This window comes from Amblyomma mixtum, chromosome 6 (genome assembly GCF_055824585.1).
Source record: "Amblyomma mixtum isolate Tamu chromosome 6, ASM5582458v1, whole genome shotgun sequence".
Taxonomy (NCBI): domain Eukaryota; kingdom Metazoa; phylum Arthropoda; class Arachnida; order Ixodida; family Ixodidae; genus Amblyomma; species Amblyomma mixtum.
Window position 1 is genome coordinate 136,617,777 of NC_143017.1, and position 27,513 is coordinate 136,645,289.

At 50.1% G+C, this 27,513-nt stretch overlaps 1 protein-coding gene across 1 annotated transcript; it reads right to left on the reverse strand.

Moving 5' to 3' along the window:
• Nucleotides 1–5,616: 5,616 nt before the first annotated feature.
• On the reverse strand, nucleotides 5,617–13,462 carry LOC149340498 (putative ammonium transporter 3). The gene is made up of 7 exons (XM_089551138.1): nucleotides 13,337–13,462; nucleotides 10,531–10,853; nucleotides 10,383–10,454; nucleotides 9,894–9,953; nucleotides 8,835–8,911; nucleotides 6,737–7,056; nucleotides 5,617–5,799 (listed from the first exon to the last, which is right to left on the reverse strand). The coding sequence occupies exons 1-7, from the start codon at nucleotides 13,424–13,426 to the stop codon at nucleotides 5,617–5,619; spliced, it is 1,125 nt and encodes a 374-aa protein (XP_089407264.1). The 5' UTR covers nucleotides 13,427–13,462.
• Nucleotides 13,463–27,513: the final 14,051 nt, after the last annotated feature.

Below are 27,513 nucleotides of genomic sequence, written 5' to 3' on the forward strand. Positions count from 1 at the left end.
GCCCGAAGGAGGCGTGGCCACGCGTCCTGCCGTGCAAGGGTCGTGCGAATCGACGCCCTGTATTCGCCGAGCAAACGGAAATTGTGACATGTGCCACGGACCCTAACGGTCACAAAAGATGCCATTGTGAACTCGGGCGCGGGTGAAAGGACTCGGCAATAGCGATATAGAATTGCATCACACAGAGCTGTCCCGCCCACTATGGTTTAGCTAAAGACTTCTGGCTAGCATCAGATCCATAAAACGATCAATATACTGAGTTCAGCGGAGTCCGGTAAAGGAAAAAGTTGGCGGGGAAGAAAAAAATGCACAATGGCAAGTAGACGACATAAATTACCACTATTCTTGGTTCAGTTGACCTTATTTCTATTATTCGAGGATTACGTCTCTTAAAAACTCAAAAACGCTCCCAATTTCATTGATACGTAATTTACAGCGACTTTGAGGCGATATAAAAAATAATTGTTATCAAAACTAGACACAGTTTTTAATAACCGACTAATCACCACTTCAATAGACCAAACGGCAAAAATCAAAAAAGAGTTAAAGATTATTGTTTCACGATGCCGTAGCAACAACATGACAAAGACTTTCATGACTTTTCGCTCTCCCAAAAATCAAATCATCGCAACCTCGCGTATTTACCGCGAATTTCGAATCTGCTACACTTTTTGCGTTCTCCTCCACTCATACCTGGCTAGAATTTCATTTTCACACTGCGTCGTGTTTTCTTTGGATTACGCTTTCATTCACAGTCATGTTAATTATTGCATTTCGTCGTGTATTAGAGCCTATCCCTGGCATCTGCTATGCATTTCTGATGTTCAAAATGAAGCGCTGCGAATTATTTCCCTGCGCCCATGCACAAGCTTCCTCGCACATTTGCTCTGACCTTAACATCCTCCTGTTGGCATGCCTACTCAAATTCAGATAAGGCCACCTCTTTCACCACGCCCGTAATGATAACATTCAAATTCCATAGTTCCTTTCAAATACAAAGAACATCTGGTTCTCTGAACCAAATAGCATGCTACAGCGAAATTTAATGCTAACCACGGCAAGCAAACTTCTTTTTTTGTTTCGCCGTAATGCTCTGGAGTTCATGCCACCAACGATGAAATCAATCCGCTGGAAGCCCCCATTCCACCCCTTACTAAAAAAGCTACTTTTAAACAGCTCACTCAACATCATGTGATATCTATGGGGGCCTTATTCTCCTTCTTTATATGTTCCGCTTCCTCAGTAAGCGTTCATGATTTATGCTCTCATTTAGTGTTATCACTTTTCTATTTTCATATTCTCTTGGCTTGTCTCCATGCCTTGACTGATAATTTTTCCATTCAACTCAAGTCTGTCATCTCTATTTTTTGTTTTTCTCTCTCTTTTTCTCTACCTCTGCGTCAAATGCCTTAGTATAGGTATTAAAAATTCACCGGCTTTTACTCTGAATAATTAGTTTGTTGCCGCATAATTCCATTAAATGGTTTGAATTTCGTTTGTATGCTTTTTTCGCTCATCTGAGAAACTTAAGCATTGGTATTCTTCTAGAGTCGAGTCGGCCCCACTTATAGCGGCTGCATATATAAAGAAAGTTCGCTTATTACGAACGAGTGCGGTAATACCGTCAAAATACGCACTGAGTCAATCGCAACTGTAGCCGCGCCGTTTGGTTATAGCGAACGAGGAGGCGCCGTAAGCTCGCCCGAGTAATTCAAGAACTCGCGCTTCCATCTTAGCGCGGAGAGCAAAGATTGACTCTCAGCCACCGCGACACTGCCTGGAAAGGACATGTCGAGACAGAAAAGGAAGAAAACGGCGGCATTCAAGCTGCAGGTAACCGCCAGCCAAGCGCACGCCGATGGCCTAAAAGGTCAATCATTGCCTGCGTTTGTGCCGTACGGAGAAGCATCCTAAATGGAAGAAGCGCACTGGGTGTGAGGCTGTGGCAGCGTAAAAAGCGAAGTAGTACGCATGGTCTGGATCAGCTAGCGCAGCGATTTCAGAAGTTCGAATGCCTTGCTGCCCATCTTAGTCACGTGGTATGCGTCGCCTGCTCAGTCGACTGCACCTTTTGTGCACCCACCACATGCAAACAGAGGCAGACAGTGCAGCTGATTAATTCTTTCTGCACTTGCGCTACGCTATTTTCGTCGTTGCACCGGCCCAGGAAAGATAGATGACGCTGTTGAAGGCGCCATGAGCAGACGCATTCAGATTTGTGGCAACGCATCGTTGATGCATAATTGGCCGGATGTTGCCTCATATGATTACGTGTGTGGACAACGATATCGCCGAGACGCGCTCTGAAGAAGCCGTTGTACGCAAAGGACAAGTATTCCCCTACCATTAGGAAGCTGATTAATGTGGCGGACCTGCCACCAGCTGCCGTAGACGCTTCAACCAGGATTAGGCTTATCCCGTCCCTAAAGCAGAGTTTTGGCCGCAAGGATCTCGACGAAGAGATCATGACCGCCCTGCAGAGAGCCTGGAAAGTGCAGTGGTATATAGGGCCTGCTTTGAAGCAAAATATTCGCATGACGCAACTTTTAAGCGGTAAACGCCACTTTTGGCGGACTTATTTCTGGCTGTAATGCAGGAATCCACTTACTACGCACATCGAATACAACGAATGCAATCCGCGTGACCACCAGGTTCGTTATAAATGAGCTCGACAGTATTTTTTAACAGAAGGTCCTCCAGACAGTTTAACATTGGAACTTCCTTCTTTATGAATCTTTTCGTGCAGTTATAAATTATTATAACTTATTTAATAAACCTGAAACTCGAAAAACCTGAGTGAGCTATTAAACTGTCTCGTACCGTGCCCCTCTCACGGTTCTGGCTACCTTCGCGCGATCACGGCGGGGTGCGGTTTGAACTAAACCTCCTCTCGAACTAACTTGAAGCCATCTAGAAGAAATATACTGGGCCCTTCCGGTCTATGAAATCTCCGTCCTGGCATGCTCGCACTCAGAATTTACATAAATAAATCTCATGTTGCTTTCGTTTTCTTTTGAGGCTCTCTCAATTTTAGTTCATGCGAGGTTGTAAGGGAAAGCGAACTGTGAAAATGACGAAAATTTTGTGTGCCCGTGCGAATAAACGGCAAAAAAAAAAAAAAAAAAAATCTTAAGAAAGCACTATTGATTGCGGGTGGTAATGATACGAACTCTTTTTCTCCTATGCTTCCGGCGGTTCAGTTCGTAAACCCCTTTGTTTCCTTTGCATCTTTTTTGGAGGTAGCAGAAAAAGAAAAAGCAACAAATCTCACATATAGCCGGCTATACTTTCTCCCTCATAGCCTGAGTCGCTTTGGGACGTTAAACCCCAGTAAACCAAACCAAACCAAACTTTTCTCTGTCCTTGCATCATATCCTTTCCGCCCGGCATGAACGCCAAGTTATAAAAATAATAAAAAAAGAACCTAGTCCGCCGTTTACGAACTCCCACTACAGAACCTGCTTCATCTGGTTCGCCTAAAGCCTCGTCTTATTTATTTCTCTTACGATAAATGCCCCTTCCATTCCCTGCCTTTCTTCTTTCCTCTGCTCAGACTTTTATTTTTTTTCTTTCGCACATATTAGACCTAGTCTTCTCGTTCGAAGAGATGAAAATAAAATTAATCATTGAGTTCTGCCCTTCGTATGTTTTTTTTCCACTTGACTAAACCGTAACGGTTGGATTCTTGGCCAGCCCCTCGCTGTTGTTGCGCGACCTTGTCCTGCAAGGCAACAACAGCGACTCTGGCGGGCAGGTCTTGGACTCGTGCAGCGCGTAAATGTGACGCTGCTAATGCACAACCAAGCCTGTAACTTCTGTATAGTTTCTGCAATACGGGCCTACCGACGAAGTTCAGCGCGAGTGCGTAGTGTAGCGTATCAATCGACTCACGAACCCAAGATCGAATGGTGCCTGAGGCTTCATTGCTAGAACTTCGAGTGGTGGGCAGACCTTCGCTTGTTTTATAAGCTCACATTTCTCCAGTTTCTTTTCGGAAAAGATCGCAAAGATAACAAGAATACGTTACGTAGAAACGCTGCTGGTTTTGCGATTAACTTCCAAGTTCTTCGCATGATTGCAGCCTTGTTAGAAAAGCAACCTTGCTCAGATTTTCGCCAGTGAAACAAACGGTTGGTGAAACCAGTGCCTGTGCCGGACCTAGTTATAGCTTGTACAAAAAATGTTTCGTTCAACGATTTATCCGGCAGCATTATACTTCATTCAGTAATTAAGCGTTGCCAAGGAAACAAAATACAACGTGAGATATGCCCTCTGTACCCAGGGTTTCATCGTCGAAGACATTAGTTCATGTTACACATTATTTTATTTGAGACGCATATACTGAACGGAGAGCTCACACAAACTTCCTCATTTGCCATTTAAGTCCTCCAGGAGTTTTTAAGACTAAACCTAGGCGTCAGCTCGGGTGCTCCAAAGAGGCGTTCTATGATGGCGGTAGCTAGTCAAATTAGTGAGCTTTGCACAGCGGAGACGTTCTAGCGTAGATGTATACCGGATTAGCCGCCATTATACTATATATAGACGCACTGTCGCACGCAGTATGACTTGCAACACTCATCAGGTGGTACGAGCTGATGTCACGAAGCAATGCGAGTCGGGCGCTGCGGCAAATTTATTGATGTATCTGCCGAGGAGCGGCCCTCGCGCTTGGTAGAGTGCAACACATCATATTCATTTTCCATCAAACGCAAACAAGGAAAAGGTGGCTGCCAGAGCGTTGCACGTCATTCTGACCGCGACTGTACCTTAGCACGCACGGCTGGCACCCGGCTAATGCGGTATACGTCTATGCTAAGTACATAACCATTATGCTAAAACTCTCAGTTAAGTAATGCGAGTCTGCTTTAAATGATTTTCCAACCTGTCATGAATCGTTTCTTTCAGTTGGGCAGTGAAAGTAAACATCAGTCCCAAAGATGCTCACTGATACATTACGTTCAATTGTAGGAGTTAGAAAGAACGAGGCTTTTGTTAATATTTAAGTACCCTGAATAGAAATTGCGTCACTCTCGGAAGATAAATGTTGCCGATAACCATACAAATATTAATCGGTTCGTTATCTTAGAAACGCATTTATTATTTTCGCCCCTTCACGGTCAGCGTCCGCAGGTACGTCAGCGCTGACGTCACGCTGCGATAACGCTTACGCCGCCGCCGCCAGCTCTGATGCGACCCCTTTCATAGGTATCGCTGGCGACCGAGTGCATAAGCTGTTTAATATGCACCATATTCAGCTCTCAGTACGCTCCGTGCATTCTCTTAGCGCACTCCTGTGTCTGTAGACTGTATTGCGACTTAAGAAATGGCGTGGTGGTTGTGAATGGTTATGTCCTGCGCCGGACTTGACGCAGCAGGCATAAAACTAGTGCTAGTTATGCAGTACAGACCAAATTTATTTCAAACTAGGCAATTGAATGGCCACTCACGGGCGTGCAGACCCTCTCTTCACGACTGAGCCTACATATGGTGCTCACACCCTTCAGGACGTACGAAGGAATAACCTGTTTCTCTTTTTTTTTTATTATCCCCAAACAACAACACCATGCAGCGCTGTGGAGACGACAGTATGTACCGACTCGAGTCCCATTCTGATCTTCAGCCCCTGAGGATGTCCACTTTGGACTCGAGGGCCTTGAGAGCGTGACCTGCGCGGTAGTGCTCCTGCAGGGCGCGGAGGAAAGGCGAGTTGTAGTCGTGCTCGATGTCGTGGTCCACCAGGTCTGGGCCCAGGATCTCCTCTTCTGGTGTCATGCGGAGCCCGATCGTGTACTTGATCAGCTGCGAAGGGCACGAAAAGACGCAGGTGGCTAGATCTGGATGCCGCGCAGAGAGCCCACCTTCACCCTCACAGGCTGAATTTATATTGGTATTTGCGTCGACAGACTCCGAAGATGATGAGAATGGTAATAAAAATGATAACAGTGACAACGAAAACCACACCCTCAGCTTCACACATTGAACATATATATTTCGTTCTTTACAGGGTGAAATTCCAAAGATGAATAGCAGTGGCAGAAAATATTATGATAGTGATGGTAATGATGACGACGATGACGTTGAAGATATGGACGACAAAGTGGTTTTACAGATAGAACATGACTGACCGAAAGAATTAATGAGGCAAAGCTATTACACTGCTTCGAAGTTCATGAAAACAAATGCAATTTAAACCAGTGGGACACCGTTAAGCCTAAATAGGACTGCTACACTATGCTATACTATACTATACTATACTATACTATACTATACTATACTATACTATACTATACTATACTATACTATACTATACTATACTATACTATACTATACTATACTATACTATTATACTATTGTGTACTATACTATACTATGTTGTTCTATACTATTCTGTACTATACTGTACTATACTTACTGTACTGTACTGCACTGCACTATGAAAAGCTAACGACAACTGTCTGGGCAACTCGCTCAGTGCATGAATTTGACGTCATCACTCTGTGAACTCGAACTGCATGCTGCTTGTTTGAGATTTGACAACACCTTGGAGTTGAATTAGTCGGTGCGAGATCGTGTTGAGAAAAGAGCGCGGATACAGGGCGTAAGGAGAATTGTGTTAATTTCTTCTTATACATCCTCTCTCCGCACTGTTTCCCCAACACAATATCTGGAATGTGGAAATAGAGAGGAAATGCGTTGCCCTCTCTCTCTTTGCGCGGAGCACACGAGCACGCCTCACGAGAAGCAGCAAGGCCGAGGCGCCGACCGCCCAGGCGATGATGCATCCGGCGGCCACAGCCTGGACGGCGAGCAGACTGGCGTCCCCTCCGGCGGCCAGCAGCCCCGATCGGCCGCGCGTGTAGTCCAGCAACGAGTCCCGCTCGGGGAAGAGGCCGATGGCCAGCAGGCCCCAGAGGCCGCACACGCCGTGCGCGGCGAACGTCTCCGTGGGGTCGTCCACGCGCAGCCGGTCCAGCAGCGGGATGGCCGCCAGCACCAGCAGGGCAGCCACGGCCCCCACCACCAGCGCCGCCCAGGGGCGGAAGATGGGCGCGCCGCCTGCGGCACGGCGTCCAGAGATGATGCCTCCAGCAGTGACGCGGGAAAAACGAAAGCTTCTCATTTTCTTAAGACCTTGTACGCCAACATCACCATCCGCCTATGTCCACTTCAGGGCAAATGCCTCTTTCATTGATCTACAATTAACCCTGTCATCAGCCAGCTGCGGTCACTTTATCCTCACAGTCTCCCTAACTTCATCTGCCAATCTGACCCTCTGCCGCTTCCCGCTGGGCTTGGCTTCTCTAGGAATGAAGTTCGCTACCCTAAGGGACCGTCGGTTATCCTCATTACCTTCGCATTAAATGCCCTGCCCATACATGTCGAGTTCTTGGTTTCAACTGTGATATTATTTACTGCCGTTTTTTTCCCGACCCACAATGTTCTCTTCCTGTCTCTTACCTTACCTGACCTTGTATACACCCTTTTTCGAAAGTCTTCATGCCATATTGTTCGCCCTTGAACTGCCGAGCAGCCCCAAAACCAACGGATTTTGAAAATTTTGTATGAGGGTCCTCCTCATCGTACAGAAATTAGAGCTTGGCTGCAATGCAAACCATGTGGCTACACGAAGGTTTTCGACCAAGGCTGTACATCTGCACATGAAAAGATCATTTGGGTTTGTTATGCCCTATAAGATAGAAAGAAAAAATATTGGAGGGGACAGTGGAGGATTAATTCCCATATATGCAGAAGGTCATTCTCTACTTTACATTCATAGGTCCCTGAGGGTCCTCACACCACTCCTGGCACAGTGGTGCAGCGGTTAAGCGATGCGCCACTGCCGTGCAAATGGCTGCTGTTGCCTCCGGTGGTGCTTGTGCGATCCAGGTTGCTCTTCCCGAGCGACCAATCATTAATTTAACTGCTACCAGCCGCAGTGAGCAGGTTGTGATGACGGCACAAGGTCACGTGACCTAGGTGGCCCACCTGCCTCCTAGGTTGCTCTCTAGGGACCACCTGCCAGAGCCGTACCCGCTATTTTTCGCTCACAAAATTGACGCCGACAACGCCGACACCGGATTTTCTGGAGAACGGGGTCGTTAAAAAGGTGTAGTTGCGTTAAAAATGTGTAATTTAGATTTAAAAGTAGAGGGGATAAGACGTGTACTAGCTTAGACCTATAACAGAAATCAACCGAAATAATGAAGAAAAATGGACATGTGGTGGACTGATTGGTGAAAATTATGGAAAACATAAGCTGATACTAATGAAAAGAAATGGCGTAAGACGAGGTCGAAATACAGGGCGAAATACAGGACAAAAGGCAGGGTGAGACGCGTAAGTAACCCTATAACGACGATGCGTCGAACGGAGGAAAGCGATATATGTATGCACGTAGAAAGAAGGAAGTACAGACCTTCTAACGCTCATCAAACTAGCTCCTCTGCAGCAACCAACCACCTTCTCGATTCGGCAACACATCCGGTAGGGGTGCCTTTATGCACAGCACAGCCAAAAAGTGTGTAGGGGGAGAGGTAGCGCTGGTATCGAGGCCCCCTAGTCGCATTCATAACCGGATGAATGTATGCAACAGCTGCGGTTGTATAATCTCTTCGTTTCTCAGCGTGCTTTTCAATAAAATAGTTGAGCTTTCAAATATTTTCATCCAAGTCATTCTAGGTCCAATTCTAAGGCATACGGGACAAAACAAATTCACTTCAAATGCGCGTACATGCGACGCACTGAAAGTTTACAATAAATAAATTAAATCTTGCAAAGGGAGAATGAGAGACAAATTATGTCATCTCTGTGTTTACTCGACCCGTAATAGGTACCTGATATCGCCACAAGTGACCCCATGACGGTGTTCATGAGCCATGAGACGTCGTGCTGGCCTTTCTTCAAGATAAAACTGAAAAATGGAAAGATATGCGATTAGAATTATATATAGGTAAAATGATCCTCAGTGGACTTGTAGGCAGAAACATGTAAAGGCCACTTAAATCATTATGATCAGCGTGTGCAAGACCACTTGTGTACAAGTGCGTACAAATGTAAATGGAGCACATATCTTTTTCAAGTGTTTTTCCAATGTATATATGTTTGAATGCATCAGCATACAGATTATGGCAGATTTGGTTTGGTTTTATGGGATTTGACGTCCCAAAATGGCTCAGGCTATGTGCCGTAGTGGAGGGCTCCGGATAATTTAGAACACCTGGGGTTCCTTAATGTGCACTGACATCGCATAGTACGCTAAAGTCCCGCGTTCGGTCCCACCCGCGGTGGTCGCATTTCGATAGAGGCGAAATGATAGAAGCCCGTATATAGTGCGATGTCAGTGCACGTTAAAGTACCACAGGTAGTCGAAATTATCCGGAGCCCTCCACTACGGCGTCCCTCAAGGCCCGAGTCGTTTCGGGACGTTAATATTATAAAACCAGACTTAATGTGTCACAACCCTATTTGCTGACCTATTCAAATCTATACACATTTTTCAGTAGGAATGATTTTGGCGTCTAACATTTTTCATGCGCTGCCTTACTGAAACTTCCAGTTATGGTATACGTGCACGTTGGTAGTGAACGCCTGTGTGCTTTCTGATGTACAGCGTTTCTTCATTTATGATATGGGAGGCGTAATTACACTTAGAACAGAATAGCGTGGTTTGCTTAGTTATGTCCGCACCTGTACATCACCGTTATAATCAGTTTATATGTATCATAATATAGTTAACTGAGCAAATAGGGAAAGAAAAGTTGTAAGAATGCACTGGGTCTTTTTTTAACATCCAGCGAATGGCGAGTGGTCATTGCGTTTGTTGGCGTAATTACATCAGCATACGTTTGCTTCGCCTATGAGCTGAAGTCGCATGTGAAGTCCACGTGACGAACCTCATGGACATTCCAACGAAGCCCCCAGTCATGGACGCAAGAATGGTGGTTACGGAGGCTCTGAAAAAAAATAATTGAAAGTAACGAACTGCAAAGAAGAGCTTATTTCTCGTGCAGTCAACATAACACCGATTTGTCTCAAGAGCACATGAAAGAAAAGTACGCTCTCACTGGAGTGCTCTTACGATATTATTGATAGCCTTCTGTGCTTTACAAATGCACGCCTATGAACTAGGAGAGAAATTTCGTCGCTGCTGGTGATGCATCTTATTTCAATTAGCGTTTTTTTCTCTCTCTCCCACATTCAGGCACTCAGTATGCGTCGTAATACCGTCCTCATCTCGTGCATCGTTTTCTGCGTATACTAAAGCCTACCAGCTTCGCACTCCAAAGTAGCTGCTCTAGATTTTTTCATGAAAAATGGGAGCGGTAGAGAATGGACAGAGAGAATTCAGCGATATAGACACAGGCAATTATCGTCACGCTTACCTCGCTGAGTACTTCCACTTATTTCGCACAATTCCCATCGTGCTTCCAGCGCTAAACCCCAGCCAGCCCCACCTGCATTACGGAATTTCAGTGATACGGAAGGAGGAGTTAGAGGCTTGAAGCCACGGGATAGGAACGGGCGCCATACCATAACATGAACAGTCCGAGCAGGGCGTTGGTCGGATTTCCCAGGGGCAGGGGCGCTGTGCCGGCGTCGTAGCGACCCAGCCGCGGACCCAGGACCACAGCGGCCACCAGGCCCACGCAGCCCCCGAGTAGGTGCACGACACCCGAGCCGCCGATGTCGACGGCTCCCATGCGCGCCAGGAAGCCGCCCCGGTTCCAGAGCCAGCCGGCGGGCACGCAGTACACCGCCGTCGCCAGCGCCGAGAAGAGGCAGTACGAGGTGAATTTGGTGCGCTCCGCCATGGAGCCCGACACCAGCGCCGTCGACGTGGTCGCGTACGCCAGCTGTGGCGGGAAGAGTATAGAACCAGCGGCACAACGTGTGGCCACTGTGCCCTGCTGCTGGAAGTTGACTACAGTGGTTCCATGTAGCACAAGAGATAGCGAAGGTTTTGACGGAACACGTCCTAAACAGATGGTACAAGTAACTTTATTATCTGGGGTGGAGCAACGGGCCGAAACTAAATGTATAAAACTTGTCGTCCACAAAAGGGCTCCCTGAATGGACTGTACGCATGCGTTCTGGCCAATCGCGACAGCCAAGAAGACACTTAACAGTGGTAGCTGATGAGGAAATCGCTGACCAGTAACCAACCGTACTTACGTAACATAGCTTTTGCGAAACTAGCCCCATACTCAGCATATAAGATGTTCTTTTTGGTGCTTTCTAAACTTTTAGCTGTCGCTTCAACTTATCCTATATCCGTCGCGGTATAAGCACGCTCCTGAGGCGCGCATGACCAGCACTTCTTTTTGTTTTGCTCTACACCGGCCCGGTTCACGTGTCCATCCGCAATGAAACAATTACCACGCCTCTCTCCTTTGTTTGCGACCTCAAACCAATCAACCAGTCATGAATATGAGGCTTTTCCCGAGAAAATGGAGTAGTGACCTAATGCGCACAGTATAGAGCAGACTCGGAAGTCTCCATCCGATACAGGCACTGATACAAGTGTCACTCGGCGAACTGTACATCAGACAGCCATTGCGTGACTCGAGACAATGCCATGAAGAAGCGGAACCCGCAAACAATGAACCGGAAATTAGGACAATTTCCTTCCCTCCACAGCTCACTTGCTGCTGATAAGGAAATAGGACATTGGGGGTCTCCAGACGTTTACTTTCTCAGGAGGTGGAAGTTGATGGGGAAATGGGTCATTGGGGGTCACGCGATCTCCATACGTTTACTTTTCCAGGAGGTGGATGCTGATGGGGAGGTCATGCCCAGCTTTCCCGGGCATTAGCAACTAGTGCCATCTGTTGGTCGCTAGTAGCGAACACCGCGTAACTCAACTGGATTATTTTAAACTTGTAATTTTGAGAAAAATAATGAGTTCTTAGAGATTTTGCGCGAACATAGGATTATCATGGCCGGCCCTTCCTCCTCACCGCTAAATCTGACCTATATAATGCTTCCTTCGCTCATACAAATTATGGGATTGCAAAATAGTCCACCTCCGGGTGACCTAGTTACCTCTACTTTTCTCTAGCGGTGGGCGACCGTGCTGGCTAGCTCTGACCCCAGAACGGAAGTTTTGGCGGTGGAGTGGGCTGACAAAGTGTCGTGTTTGTATCGCGATAAGCAAACGGCGAACTCACGGCCACGTGCCGGTATTTGGGCACCGCCCCCTTGCCTGTCTGTATCTCGATATAAGCACATGCGGGCTGGTTTGCACGGGCAGTCGTCGACCAGCGGGGCGCGCGGTCTGACGGCCGGCTGACAATAAACCCCAGTTCTTGTTACACCTCGGCTACAGTGTCGTTCCCCTCCCAAGACACGACACAAAGTCGTCGAGGGCTATGCACTCTCGACCGCTTAACGCGACCTCTCAGCACCAACCCCTTTCCGACAAATAAAATGTTTCACAATCAGTCATACCAAATATTTCCGATCACTGGGATGTACCGAACATTCGAAATTCCCGCGATGATTCTGTATATTCAGCGCCACGCAGCACGTGATGGCAGTTGTGCAAACTAAGTGTTTCCTGAGCTCGACGGGGAAGCGGTTATGAAGAAAGGAAAGGCGCAGTAACGGTCTGTATCTGTGGGGATCTACACCGCTCAGTGAGGGAATAAATAAATTGGGTGAAATTGAAATGAAAATTGGTTTTTGATGAAGGGAAATGACGCAGTAACTGTCTCACATCACGTTGGACACCTGAACGGGAAGGGGCAGAGGAAGGAGGGAAAGAAAAAGGGGAGAAGGAGGCGCCATAGTGGAGGGCTGTGAAATAATTTTCGACCACCTGGGGATCTTTGACGTGCACTGGCATCGCACAGCTCACTGACGCCTTTTGGGTGAAGTCAGTGCACGTTAAAAGTGCGTGCGTGCGTGCGTGCGTGCGTGCGTGCGTGCGTGCGTGCGTGCGTGCGTGCGTGCGTGCGTGCGTGCGTGCGTGCGTGTGTGCGCGCGCGCGGGAGGGGGGGGGGGTGAAGGAAGTTCAGGTACAAGGTCTGAGGCATGCTGGTTAGGATACAATGAAATCGATTGATACCCGGGGCAGTGTCGGAATTAACCCTAGACCATCAAAACTGCGGACTCTCCTGCATACCTCTCAGATTGTGTACTCTGTGTTACGCATACATCGTTAGCAATGCACGCTACTCTTTCCGCCAAGAAAAAAAAATGAGATCAGCATTGGACTAAACGTGCATTCCGTTTCCCTCGACGTTCAAGAAGCCTTCTTTCATTTCCTGGACAAAGAGCATCTGTATACGCCATGCAAAGCGTCGTGCAGAAACTTGGTATCGGGTGACTGGCGAACCTGGAAGACGAATCGCGAATACCGCTGTCCCATGTGGCTCTCGTCGGCGCTGGTGAAGAACTTGCCGAAGCTGAAATACGGGTTCTTCATCGGGTCGAAGCCGATACCGTAGCCGACGGCCCAGAACACCAGACCCCCGAACAGCACCGTGGTGGCGTTCTTCACCAGGATGTTCACCTCATTCTTGCGCGACACGAACCCGGACTCGAGGAGGCCGTAGCCTGCGCAGTTGGAAATGACACTAGCCATGAAGTGCTACAGTATTTCATGAGGACCTTGTCACGGCTATTACCGTGGAGAGAATATCAGGGTTTATGGTTTGTGAGGGTTTAACTTGCCAAAGCAACTCACGCTATGAGGGACGCCGCAGTGAAGGGCTCCAGAAATTTCGACCACTTGGGGTCGAACAGGCCTCTAGAATTTCGCCTCCATCGAAATTCGAGCGCCGCGGCCGGGATCAAACCCGCCTTTCGGGTCAGCAGCAGCGTGCCGTAACGGGGTCGGAGCCTCTAGCCGCACCACTTTCAATCTTGAGGTGAAAAGCGTGTAAATCGAGTTCCATCCCAAGATTCTTGAAAATATTTTTATTTTCTTGCTTCACTTCAACAAACAGACACACACGCGCAGACAGGCACGCACACACGCACACACAGTAACCCGAGGCTGTAATTTCATGTTTAAAAACGCACATGTCTTGCAAATGGATCGCCAGGAAGACCAAGGTCATCACTGACGCACCAACACCACTTAAACGTCGACAAACGAGGTGCCTCCAGGCGTTGCTGCATTTGTTTTGTGAACCGACAAACGCCTCCTACGGAAAAATATATCCTTCTTCAAATCTTGGTAGGTGATCATGCGCTCGCCGGCGAGCGTGGCTCTGCACTCAGTATACCGTTGCTCACATATACACCGAGCCGGTGTCCTACAAATGCATGGATGCATGAAGGCAGCACGCATGTGTTTCTGTAATTGACTGAAAAAAAAAGGAAATAAAAAATTTAAATAACCAGACGGATGCCTCCAAAACCTGATCTAAACGTAAAAAGCAAGCGGAAAGCTACATCGAAATAGCCACTTGTTTTTTTTTCCCTCACACCCTGGAATCGGCCAGCGGCGTCTGTGAAATGTTACAGGGTGTAAAAAAGAAAAAGAAACAGCAAGCTGGCATTCCATCTGCGATGTATTGCTCGCTGTGTTAAGGATGCAGGCGCAGGTGATGTGTTTTATGATGTAGAAGTAGTCTTTATTTTGGCAATGGTATTACGCGCAGCGACGCCATTTTATGATCAGGCAATGCGGGAAAGCCATCTCTGCAAGCTTCGAAATGCGTACTTTTGACGTTCGATATTTGTAACCACACTGCCGATTAAGGAAATTAAAACAGAGCTGACTTTTGATGTGGACGGCCATCAATTTCGCAATATAACCTTGCCCCTTAAATAAAGATAAAAAGTTCGTTAGTTTAAGATAATTAATCATCTAATTATTCATCTATATGAGGTACATAATGTCCACCTCGCCGAACAATCCAGCACAACATACCGCACCGACGCATCTCTCACACTTTTTAAAATAAAAATCTGTAAAGGTTAAAAAAAATCACCTTGTATACCAGTCAGCTGGTATTCTTTCCAAGGAAAGTAGCATGCATATTCTCACATGCTTCCGAGCTTTTCAGTCATGTAAAATGCAGCGAATAAATAATTTCTTTTCAACGAACCCGCATCCCGGAAACTTTTGGTCATGAGTGCACTGCAGAAGCAGCAGACGCACCAGTAGTGTATACAGGTGCCAGGCTTGCATGCCAATTTTCAGAGTCCATGTGAGGCGGAAATTATGGGATGTGACCAAATCTATGACCACGAGCCAGCATTTCATGCTTGTGCATTGATGGCGATCGCTCTTAAGTGGCGTAGCAGATCTCACCTGTTCTGATTCGAACACTGGAAATCTCCGTTAGGCCTTTGCCGTTCGCACAACTAAGTAGCGCATGCTCAACACATGTGATGCGCTCCCGTCATTATCAACCATCCCCACTAGAGATCTGCATCTACAAACTGTCCTCATTAAAAGCACTTATTGCTGCAAAATGTAAAATTCACAGGTAAATTCTGTAACCAAGACCTAATGATCTTCGCGCAAGGACCGCATGAACGAAGCTTTCAAACTCTATACGAGACGGATCCTTTCGCGACACATGACGCGATGTATATGCGTATGTGCCATTGAGTTCTACAGAAGCATCGAAGTCGAGGCATTTGCGTGTCACAAGCAATGGTGCGGCAACACAGCTATAACGCGCCTTCTTCATGTAGGAAGTACAAGGACTGTTGTGGACCAGCCAGTCCTAATACTGCCTAAGGCCAGCAAACGTATCTGGCCGAAAACTGCCATCCTCATGTCCCACCCGCAGCTCTCTGCATTGGAAGTTTCGATGATTGGTAAGCCTGGAAAGAGTTTTAGCGGATTCCGCGCCCAGCAGTCCATCGTGATCTCGGCCAAGTTTACCATTCAGGGCAAGCCAGGGCCCAAAGCTGCAAAAAGACCTTTCGCTATACGTATATCTGCATAAACATTGTCTTCTTCAGTGTCTATAGCATCACTTTCCTCATTTCCTTTTCCTCCCATACAGCTCCTTTCATCCCCATGAGGAAAACTGATAAAACAGATCCCTTTCAGAATTCTCTCGGAAATAACATATTCCTCGCACTCACAAAGGCTGACTCACCGGACTGCATGGTGAAAATGAGAAAGGAGCTGGTCAGGATCCAAACGACGTCATTGGCGTCTTCCTTGTTGTCGAAGCTGGTCTCGTTCACAGCCATTTGCGAGAGGTAGCTGCTTCCGGGCGTGACAGCGGCGCTGCACAGACGCTGTTCCCGCTGCTGTCGGACCAAGACGCCGGGCGAAGTGTCACGTGGTCTCCAGAGATTGATTTCAAATGGGAGTACAGGAACGATCGGGTCTCCCTCCCCGTTGCCACAATGAATGCGGTTGGCTCGGAGGGAGAAGTTTGCACCAGCGAGGGTAGCGGAATGTTTGAGCCATCAAAGCACATAACGACCGGCCTAATGGATCCTTCCAGTCTGTTAGCATTAGCACTAGCCCTAAGCTTGAAATTGCACCGGTTGTTTGGAACTGTATTGGCACTGTATTTAAAGCTACACTTGAAAATGTTCAATGTCTTTTTTATTCGCTTATGTTGTGATAGGTACCTTGGTCGCCGAGTATACCAGAATACAATGTGCAACCTCGAAGATTTGTCAACTAGGAGAGAAAAGTTGAATCTATCTTCTTTTACAAATGTCTTCACGGCCTGAGAGCTCTCATGTACTAGAGTCAATCCGTTTTGCGCACCGACTACAATGGCTCCGGCATCAGTATGATTTTTTAGTGAAAACACCTCGTACTAACAACAACAGCATTCGTATACGAATGCAGTTGCTGTTTAGCTAACTCCAATGGTGACCATACTATTGATAATTTTGTTCCCCCTTGTTGAATTGAAGCTTTCTTAATCTATGATTGGTATGTTTGTTTGTGTACCATAACCAATGGCGCTTTTCATGGGCACAAGAAATAAATAAATAAAACAAAAAATATGCGTCAGATCACAGCGGGCAGTGTCAGCTGTTTAAGTTAGTTAAGGTACATGACAAATTAATCATGGCCCGCTATACGTATTTAGTACATGTACGTCATACCACAGCGCGGATGCTGACTAGAAGCACCGACCACTGGAAAGGCTGGCTAAAGCTAGGCTACAGCAGGTGTGCATGCGTGGTGGGCAGCGTTGTGTTATGAAAATTGAATTTTGAAGAAAAGAAATGGCGCAGTCATCGTCTCACTTCCTAGTGGATACCTCAACCACGCCGTAAGAGAAGGGACGAAAGAAGAAAGCGAGAAAGAGGTGCTGTGGAGGTCTCCGGAATAATTTCGACCACCTGCGGATCTTTAATGGCTGGATCTTTAATGACTTAAGGCCCGTTCACATGCAAGCGACTGAGCGATTGAGCGACGCGTCGCAGCGAAAATTTCCAAGTTATTTGAAACCTCGCCGCTCATCGCAGCGACGACTCAAGACAGATTTTTCCGCCGCGGCGACAGGATTCGCTAGCGTTTTCGCTTGCATGTGAAACAGGCTTGACATTGCACAGCACACGGGCACCTTTTGCATTTCGCCTCCATTGAAACGCGGGGCCACCGCGGCCGAGTTCGAACCCGGGAACTCCGGCTCAGTAGCCGAGCGCAGCCACTGAGCTACCATGGCGGGTTGCCATGCATTGAAACCGAACGTTGTTGTTGTTGTTGTTGTCCTCTAGAAAATGGCGCATACCCACTGCGGGGGATTGGCCAAGACACAGGCGGCAACTGATAGGTGTACAAAATGTTAAACAAGAAAATAATGGTGGGGAAAAATAAAATAATCGAACTTTCAATAAAAAAATATATATCGAGGCTTTCTTCTTCTTCGTCGTCGTCGTCTATACTAGTTCTTGCTCCTGCCTGCTGTGATGTAACGTTATACCGGGTGTTTCACCAAAGGTCTTCTTCAATTTTTAAAAATATGTTTGTGAGTTAGAAGAGTGCTTTTTTCGGCACAGAATTTTCACCGGTGTAGCGCATCAGTATACAGCTAAGACAGTGGGCTGGTTAACTAATATTGAATAGACTTTTTAAATATTACTGCTAATAGTATTGAGAAACGTGTAGTCCACCGAAGGCGACATACAAATCAGTTTTAATGGCGAAACATACACGCCTGCACACCATCCAACCCAGCTCAATACAATAAGATTTGGCCCGCGCAATACCTACTAATGCATGCTCGGCAGCGCTGCCCGGCACGCGGATAGATTTTCAACGTCCTCCACGTGGTTTCGAGCTGCTCCGATCAACTTAGAGCATATAATTCTCAGGAACTCAGCCATGATCAGTGGAAGGCGAAGCTGGCTCACAGAGAGAGAGAGAAAAAACTTTATTGTAAAAGGAATTCAGGGCACACCCCAGGGTCCCCGCACGACCCCACTGCACTCAAGTGTTTATGTTCCTAAGGTCCATAACACTGGCAGCCCGGCCGGTGGCGATGGTCTGCACGGCCGGGTCCTCCGAGCGCAGCGGAGCTCTCAGTCCTCCCAGGTCTTGAGGTTCTCTAGGTCCCGCGGGGGAGGGTCCGCCGGGCAGAGGGAAATGATGTGGAGGGAAGAGGCGAAGGGTTCTGGGCATAGGGCGCATGCCGGATTGGGGAAGGAGGGATGATAGTGGGCAAGGGTAAGGGGTGAGGGGATAGAGTGTATCTGTAGTCTGCGCCAGTGTGTTGCTTGTTTGTTATCTAGGGAGGGGTGCGGCGGGGCGTAGAGCTGGCATGAGGCTCTGTAGGCCTGCGTCAGCTCGCTGAATGAGTGCATGCGCTCCTTCGTGAATCCCCGATCCGAGGCCACCTATAAGCCCGGTATAAAGAACCTCGGGCTAAAAGGTTGGCGGCCTCGTTTCCGGGATTCCCGGAGTACGCAGGCACCCATATCAGCTCCACTTGGCGGGGTGGAGGTGCATCGGGCGAGTCCAGTATGCCAAAAGCAGGGACATGGAGTCGGCGTCGAGCAAAATTTAGAATCGCAGTTTTAGAGTCACTTAAAATGTACCGGGCTTCCGTGCGGGTGATAGCAAGTGCAATAGCGGCTTCCTCTGCAGCCTCTGGGGAGGTGTCTGGAGGGAGAGGTAGTGTGAGGAGGGTGGATAAAGAGGAGTCCAAAGAGGGCGGATAAAGAGGAGTCCACAACAGCTGCTGTCGCTTCATCGCCCGTGCAGGCAGCGTCCACCCATGCGGCGTTCGGCTCGGGGCCGTACGCTCGATGGAGTGCCTTCGCACGGGCTCTGCGGCGCTGCTCATGGTGGGACGGGTGCATATTCCTCGGGAGCGGCCTGATGAGAAGCTCCCGGTGAGGTGCCGTGAGATAGCGAGGAGGGTTGGGTCGTTGGCCGGTATTCTGATTCCGAGGGAGTCCAGGATATACCGACCTGTAGAGGTTTGTGTAAGCCTGATGTATTGGGCCTGTCGGTGGGCCTCCACCAGTTCCCCGATCGTGTTGTGGAGGCCCAGGCCTAGTAATCTGTCTGTGGGTGTGTCACACAGAACTCCCCCTTCAGCGCCAGCTGATCGGTCAAGCCTATAGGTCGTCTTCGACAATGGTGTCCCGGACCTGGGTGAACAATCCCTAGAAATCAATAAAAGTTTACTCCCAGCTACACATCTACGCACTCAGATACCACTAACACACCCAGGGCGTCCACACTCATCCACCGCATCCTCACCTACAAAACTCACCACATCACGTCTGAGACGCAATGCGTTATCACAGAACTTATCCATCACACACATTCACTTCCTTCTATATTTATAGCAAACATATACCAACCCCCGTCCCTGCCGATGGCTCCGCTAGAATCACTTCTGCGAAAGCTACACCATCTAGCAGGGAAACATCCCCTACTCATCGGTGGGGACTTCAACAGTCAGCATACTGACTGGGGATACACAACCACAACACATCGAGGTCGCAGGCTCTGGCTGCTCCTGCAAAACCTCCAACTCACTGTGCACAACAAGTTTCAGACGCCTACGCGGATCGGCAACAGTGTCAGCATGGACACCAGTCCGGACCTGACGCTGAGCCGCTGCATCCGTGGCGTTACATGGAACAGAACACAACATACACTGGGCAGTGATCATTACATTATACAAATCACTGTCCCGTACAAACCACCACGTCACGCAAATACAACACACAAACTCATTAACTGGGATGCCTTTCGCGCTGCACGCACCGCACTCCCAGGCACATCCATCGCAGATATCGACGCATGGGTGCAGTCACTCAAACATGACGTTCATCACAACACGCGACACATTGAAACTACAACCGAAACCCCTACCCTCGACACACGCCTAACACCTCTGGGAGGCTTATCACAGCCTCTTGGAACGCTGGAAAGGCAACAAACTCAACAGACGCTTAAAAAGCGGCTGGCCGCGCTGCAGACACAAATCCAACAGCACTCTGAGGAGCTCTGCCGATCCAACTGGGGACAAATATGTGACGGCATCGCCGGAAACCTGTCCAGCAAACGCGCATGGCAACTCCTCCGACACCTCATTGACCCCGCACGCACCAAATCAGCAACACAGCACCACGTGACACGCCTCACACACGAACACATTGACGATCCCGACACCCTCGTAGACACACTTCAAACCATGTACACCTCTCCAGGCGCCCCAACACCTTGTGGGAATCTGGCTTTCCGCCGTCGCCTTTGCGCGGCTGTGCCGGCCTACCGCGTCGTTTCTCCTCTTTCCCTTGCTCCCGCCTCAGGCGGTGGAGAGGCGGCTGGGTGACTAATCACTGTCATTTAGCCACAGCTCCGCCCCGGCTCCCCAAGGGCCTTTGCCATTGGCGCCTTTTGGCGGGAATCCGGGACCCGTTTTGGGCGGCCGCGCGCCGCGAGACCGTCCGAGCGGGGCCCGGAGAGAGATCCCTCCGAGACAGCGTAAGGTGCGTACGTTACTGTTTGTCCGTGCCGGCCTTGCCGTTCGGACCAGTGCTTACTCGAGCTCGCCCGCACGTGTCCTCTGACCTGCAGCGGCTCGAGCCTGTCACTCGGGGTCCAGCGACCTCAGACAGGCGTACCTTGCGTTGATTGCCCACTCTCTCTCGCAACCGGCCCAACGGTCGACACGAGAGAGAGAGATCACAGCACTGCCGCGGGGACATTCTCCTGCAGCGGCGTGCTAGCGTCGCCCATTGCTCGAGTCGCTTCGTGCGCGCAGCGGAGCCTTGCTCCTCGCGCGCCCCCGGGACGGGGTGACGATTGAGTGTGTGTGTACTGCTGAAGGACGACGTGAATAAACGTCTCCTTTGTGAACTTGGAGGCTTATTTCTTTGCGGCGAATCGCTCTCCTCCCAGCGGAGGTTGAGTGCACCGCATCGGTGTCCCAGTGTGTGTGTGGTGACGGCTGATCGGGGCCCTTGGCTCGCGCGAAGCTCGAACCCGCGGTGGGTGGTGGCCTGTGTCCACGTAGAAACCCACAACTGGCGCCCAACGTGGGGCGCCAGTTGTGGGTTTCTAAGTGGACACAGGCCACCACCCACCGCGGGTTCGAGCTTCGCGCGAGCCAAGGGCCCCGATCAGCCGTCACCACACACACACTGGGACACCGATGCGGTGCACTCAACCTCCGCTGGGAGGAGAGCGATTCGCCGCAAAGAAATAAGCCTCCAAGTTCACAAAGGAGACGTTTATTCACGTCGTCCTTCAGCAGGTACACACGCACTCAATAGTCACCCCGTCCCGGGGGCGCGCGAGGAGCAAGGCTCCGCTGCACGCACGAAGCGACTCGAGCAATGTGCGCCGCTAGCACGCCGCTGCAGGAGAATGTCCCCGCGGCAGTGCTGTGATCTCTCTCTCGTGTCGACCGTTGGGCCGGTTGCGAGAGAGAGTGGGCAATAAACGCAAGGTACGCCTGTCGGAGGTCGCTGGACCCCGCTGGACAGGCTCGAGCCGCCGCAGGTCAGAGGACACGTGCGGGCGAGCTCGAGTAAGCACTGGTCCGAGGGGCAAAGCCCGGCACGGACAAACAGTAACGTACGCACCTTACGCTGTCTCGGAGGGATCTCTCCCTCTGGGCCCCGCTCGGACGGTCGCGCAGTGCGCGGCCACCAAAGCGGGTCCCGGAATTCCCGCCAAAAGGCGCCAATGGCAAAGGCCCTTGGGGAGCCGGGGCGGAGCTGTGGCTAAATGACAGTGATTAGTCACCCAGCCGCCTCTCCACCGCCTGAGGCGGGAGCAAGGGAAAGAGGAGAAACAACGCGGGCGGCCGGCACAGCCGCGCAAAGGCGACGGCGGAAAGCCAGATCCCCACAACCTTTACCCCACTACACAGGACAAGCAAATCCCACACTCGACACCGACATCACGGAGACGGAAGTCAGAGCGGCCCTCCTGTTTCTCCGCGCCAACTCCGCACCTGGTGCAGACCAAATCACAAACTCCATGCTCCGTAATCTGGACGACCGATCGATCACCCAGATTACGAAATACTTCAACCAGTGCTGGAGGGAGGGTAGCCTCCCGCAGTCGTGGCGCCATGCGAAGGTAATATTCATACCCAAACCCAACAAACCACTTACCATCCAAAACCTTCGCCCGATTTCGCTAACCTCATGCCTCGGGAAGCTCCTCGAGCATGTTGTGTTAGCGAGACTCACAAGTCACATGGCGGACAACAATCTTTACCCGCATAGCATGCTGGGATTTCGCCCCCATCTATCGGCATAGGACGCCATGCTGCAACTCACACACGATATTTTCGACCCGCTTCTTCCTGGTCACACCAAGGCAGTCTTAGCTTTGGATCTTTCCAAAGCTTTTGATCGCATTGAACATCAGGCGATCATGACTGCTCTATCCCCAATGAATGTGGGTACGCGCACGTACGCCTACATTCAGGCTTTCCTCACCGACCGCACGGCTGAGATACACTTCGGCCCTCTGTCTTCCCCCTCCTACACGCTTCAGAGCATAGGCACCCCTCAAGGGTCCGTCCTTTCCCCCTTTTTGTTTAACAATACCCTCATCCCCCTCGCCCGAAAATTGGCAACTATTCCCCACCTGAAGCACACACTTTATGCCGACGATATCACCCTGTGGACCACCCGCGGCAGTGACGGCGGCATAGAGAACACCTTACAGGAAGCAGCCACACTCACACAAAATTACGCACGGACCATCGGACTGTCTTGCGCCCCAGAGAAGTCCGAACTCTTCCTCATCCGGCCTAAGAACCACCGCTGCCCCCGCTCCCCCATTGCCATTGAACTGAATGGCAACCCGGTACCTGAGGTTGGCACCCTCCGTGTATTGGGCCTGCACATCCAGAACGATGGCAAAAACACCACCACCCTCAAGAAACTCAAGCAGGTTGTAGGCGCGATATCGCACCTCATCCGCAGGGTTTCGGGACGTCATAGAGGCATGAAGGAGCGCGACCTATGTCGCCTCATTCATGCCTTTGTCCTCAGCCGTGTGCTGTACACTACCCCATACTTACAACTATCCAAACATGACATAAACGCTTTGGATGCTTTGATTCGCAAGGCATTCAAGGTAGCACTTCATCTTCCCCTCAACACACCTACAGACAGATTACTAGGCCTGGGCCTCCACAACACGATCGGGGAACTGGTGGAGGCCCACCGACAGGCCCAATATATCAGGCTCACACAAACCTCCACAGGTCGGTATATCCTGGACTCCCTCGGAATCAAAATACTGGCCAACGACCCAACCCTCCTCGCCATCCCACGACCCCTTCACCGGGAGCTCCTCATCAGGCCGCTCCCGAGGAATATGCACCCGTCCCACCATGAGCAGCGCCGCAGAGCCCGTGCGAAGGCACTCAATCGAGCGTACGGCCCCGAGCCGGACGCCGCATGGGTGGACGCTGCCTGCACGGGTGATGAAGCGACAGCAGCTGTTGTGGACTCCTCTTTATCCGCCCTACTCACACTACCTCTCCCTCCAGACACGTCCCCAGAGGCTGCAGAGGAAGCCGCCATTGCCCTTGCTATCACCCGCACGAAAGCCCGGTACATTTTAAGTGATTCTAAAACTGCGATTCTAAATTTTGCTCGAGGCCGAGTCCATGTCCCTGCTTTTAGCATACTGGACTCGCCCGATGCACCCCGTCCCCGCCAAGTGGAGCTGATATGGGTGCCCGTGCACTCCTGGAATCGCGGAAACGAGGCCGCCAACCTTTTAGACTGAGGTTCTTTAAACCGGGCTAAGGCGGCCTCGGATCGGGGATTCACGAAGGAGCGCATGCACTCATTCAGCGAGCTGACGCAAGCCTACAGAGCCTCACGCCAGCTCTACCCCCCGCCCCACTCCTCCCTAGATAATAAACAAGCAACACTCTGGCGCAGACTGCAGACACACTCTCTCCCCTCACCCCTTACCCTAGCCCACTATCATCCCTCCTTCCCCACTCCGGCATGCGCGCTATGCCCAGAACCCTTCGCTTCTTCCCTCCACATCCTTTTGCTCTGCCCGGCGGACCCTCCCCCGCGGGACCTAGAGAACCTCAAGACCTGGGAGGACTGGGAGACCCTGCTGCGCTCGGAGGACCCGGCCGTGCAGACCATCGCCACCGGCCGGGCTGCCAGTGTTATGGACCTCAGGAACATTAACACTTGAGTGCAGTGGGGTCGTGCGGCGACCCTGGGGCGTGCCCCGAATTCCTCTTTATTAAATAAAGTTTTTTTCTCTCTCTCTCTCTACTCTCTCTTATCTCTTGGTCCTCATCGTCCTCTTCTTCAAGATAACCTGGATAACATATGTTCATAGCTACACGCCCATGTGCTCAGTGTGCGCTTTACGTGGGAATGTATAATGTACGCTTATGTGGAGGAGCTTTGTAGTTACCCAGGATAAATTTGTTCTGATTATTATAAGGTGCACGCCGAACGCGCGGACGGATTGGTGTTTTGTAGCGTTAGCTATACACTGACCGAGGTTGAGCAGTTTCGCGTGGCTCCTGGAGAGCCGTGCGCATGCGTGAGGAGCAGTGACGTCACACGGCGCACAGCTGGCGTGCCTCGCCGCGCGCTCTCGCCTTTCTTTCCTTAAAATGATCGGCGAGTAAAACGTTAACACCAACGCCAATGAACACAATGAACGCCCACGAACTATGACTTCAGCGCCGCGTTCCTGGCACAACCTCGTCAATGTCCGCAGCTCACATCTCTTTCATGGCCCAGGCGTCCCCTGACCCAGAGAGCCATTATGCGCACTTCCTTTCCTTAAAATGATCGGAGTGTGAAACGTGGTCAACGCCAACGAACACAACGAACGCCGATGGCCTATGGCTTCTGCGCCGCGTTTCTGGCACAACGTTGTCAATGCCAACGCATGCAGCGCACACCTGTCATTACCGCCACTTATTAAAGCCCGGTTGAGGTGTCCACTGTTCCAAGAGGGCAGTTATGCGCCCACCGAGATGTGGACACCTCGCCTCATTATCCCGCAGCCGTCTGCTATGGCTCCTCTTTCATCTTTTATTCTTACCTTCCTCCCTTCCCTAACCGCGCGGTTGATGAGTCTACCTACGTTACAAAGTTACCGACCTTTCATTTCTTCAAAAAGCAAATTCCCGGTACCGTTTTGGATATGGTATGGTATGGTATGGTATGGTATGGTATGGTATGGTATGGTATGGTATGGTATCGTGCCGCATGTCATGGTACGATATAGCACATGGATTTTACAGTGGTGCTGTCACCAAGCGGTAATTTGAAGCAATTTTTGGATGACCCAAAATTTATTTTGGAGCAGCAATATAGCTTCCTTAGAGCACTTTATTCCCCGACCGTGACATGAGCTTGTCGCCATATCACTCATAAAAATGGTAAGTTGTAATTTTGTTTGTTTCTGTGTATTTCTGTACATGTTGTTCTGTACATTTCTTTTTGGATTGTGTTGTTCGTTGCCGTCAATGCCAGGGGGACCAAGATTTTTTTCAAGCCGTAGAGGAACGGCTTTTCTTCTTGGCCCCTTTCACAATGTGTTCGTCATGTTGTGAAGAACAAATAAAATAAAAAAAATCACTTTGGGGCAGCGGCATTGTCGTTTTGGAGCAGATGTGCTCCATTGCTCATTAAACTGTCAATTTTTGAACAGGTAGTTAAAATGCGAGAGATTTGAATTCTGGCTAGCATTACACTGCCTCAAGGGAATCCCTTGTAAGTGATACTTTTGAAAGATCGTATTCATAAACGCTTTACGTGCATTTTTACTTCGCGAACGCTGCTTACAGCCGCAAATCCAAGGCTTGCCCGTTTACCTGCAAAGCACGTGTTCTCACTGAAACAATGTTCTCAAAGAGCATTTCCATGTGTGTGGAACAAAAAAGCACGCAGCAGCACGGAGAGCAGGGGGCATTTTAAAGCTATGCGTTAGGATATAAGTCCAATACAGCAGAAATAAGCTACACTCTGGCGCAGACTAGACACACACTCTCCCTTCACCCCTTAACCTAGCTAGAGCTGTGCACGCGGGCCGCAGATTTCAGCCCGCGCCCGGCCCGAGCCCTACACTACTGACGGAGGCCCGGCCCGGCCCGACACTGAAGAAACCTAAGCCCGTCCGGGCCCGGCCCGAGTTAAGGCCCGGCCCGGGCCCGGCCCGACTTGAAAAACTGAAATTGAAGTGACGATGAAACAGAAAGAGATAATTTAAGGAAAATTAGTTTATTTCAATGTTTTTAAAACGCTCGGCTCTCATGGTCTAGATGAAAATTGGTGAGTATATGCAAACACGGCGCATGTAGAGAGTTATCACTCCAAGTTATTATGTAAAAACAACAAATCGTCCATTGATGACGGCTTGAGGCAAGTGCGGCGCTCCTGCAGATTAGTTTCGAACCTTGCAACAGTAGGGCGGCTGGAGCCACGCAGGAGCAATCGCGATCGCGAAGCCCGGCCGGCCCGTTCGAGACAAAAATATCGTGGCCCGAGCCCGGCCCGGGTGAGAGAGAGAGAGAGAGAGAGAAAACTTTTATTGCTCTTTCAAGAGATTCGCGGAGATGAAGACTTCTTGGTCGTCCTGCTTGGGCGCTGGCGACTTGAGTCTTCGAGCAAGGGTGGGCCCTCAGTCCAGGGCTCCACTGAGTCGTGCCGCTTCAACAGCGTGCTGTACCAAGGCCCTCTGGACCTCGAGCTCGCTGCTGGAGAGACAGCTCTCCCATTGCTCCTCACTCGGTGTTTGATAATTGTGGAATGCTATGTTTCTTTCGCACTCCCAGGTAATGTGATAGAGTGTAGGTGAGGGAAGGCCCGGGTGAATAGACTTCCGCAAGGCCCGAGCCCGGCCCGCGGGCCGGGCCGGGTACGGGCTTTCGGGCCGGCCCGAGCCCGTGCACAGCTCTAAACCTAGCCCACTATCATCCCTCCTTCCCCACTCCAGCATGCACTCTATGCCCAGAACCCTTCGCCTCTTCTCTCCACATCATTTCCCTCTGCCCGGCGGACCCTCCCCCGCGGGACCTAGAGAACGTCAAGACCTGGGAGGACTGGGAGACCCTGCTGCGCTCGGAGGACCCGGCCGTGCAAACCATCGCC

Excerpts from the sequence above, each read along its gene's own strand:
- LOC149340498 (XM_089551138.1), bottom strand. The coding sequence starts at position 13,426 with ATGAAGAACCCGTATTTCAGCTTCGGCAAGTTCTTCACCAGCGCCGAC. Across the intron at positions 9,954-10,382 it reads AAGTGGAAGTACTCAGCGAG|AGCCTCCGTAACCACCATTC; the intron begins GTAAGCGTGACG and ends ATTTTTTTTCAG. Across the intron at positions 8,912-9,893 it reads TTCGTTGGAATGTCCATGAG|TTTTATCTTGAAGAAAGGCC; the intron begins GTTCGTCACGTG and ends TCCATTTTTCAG.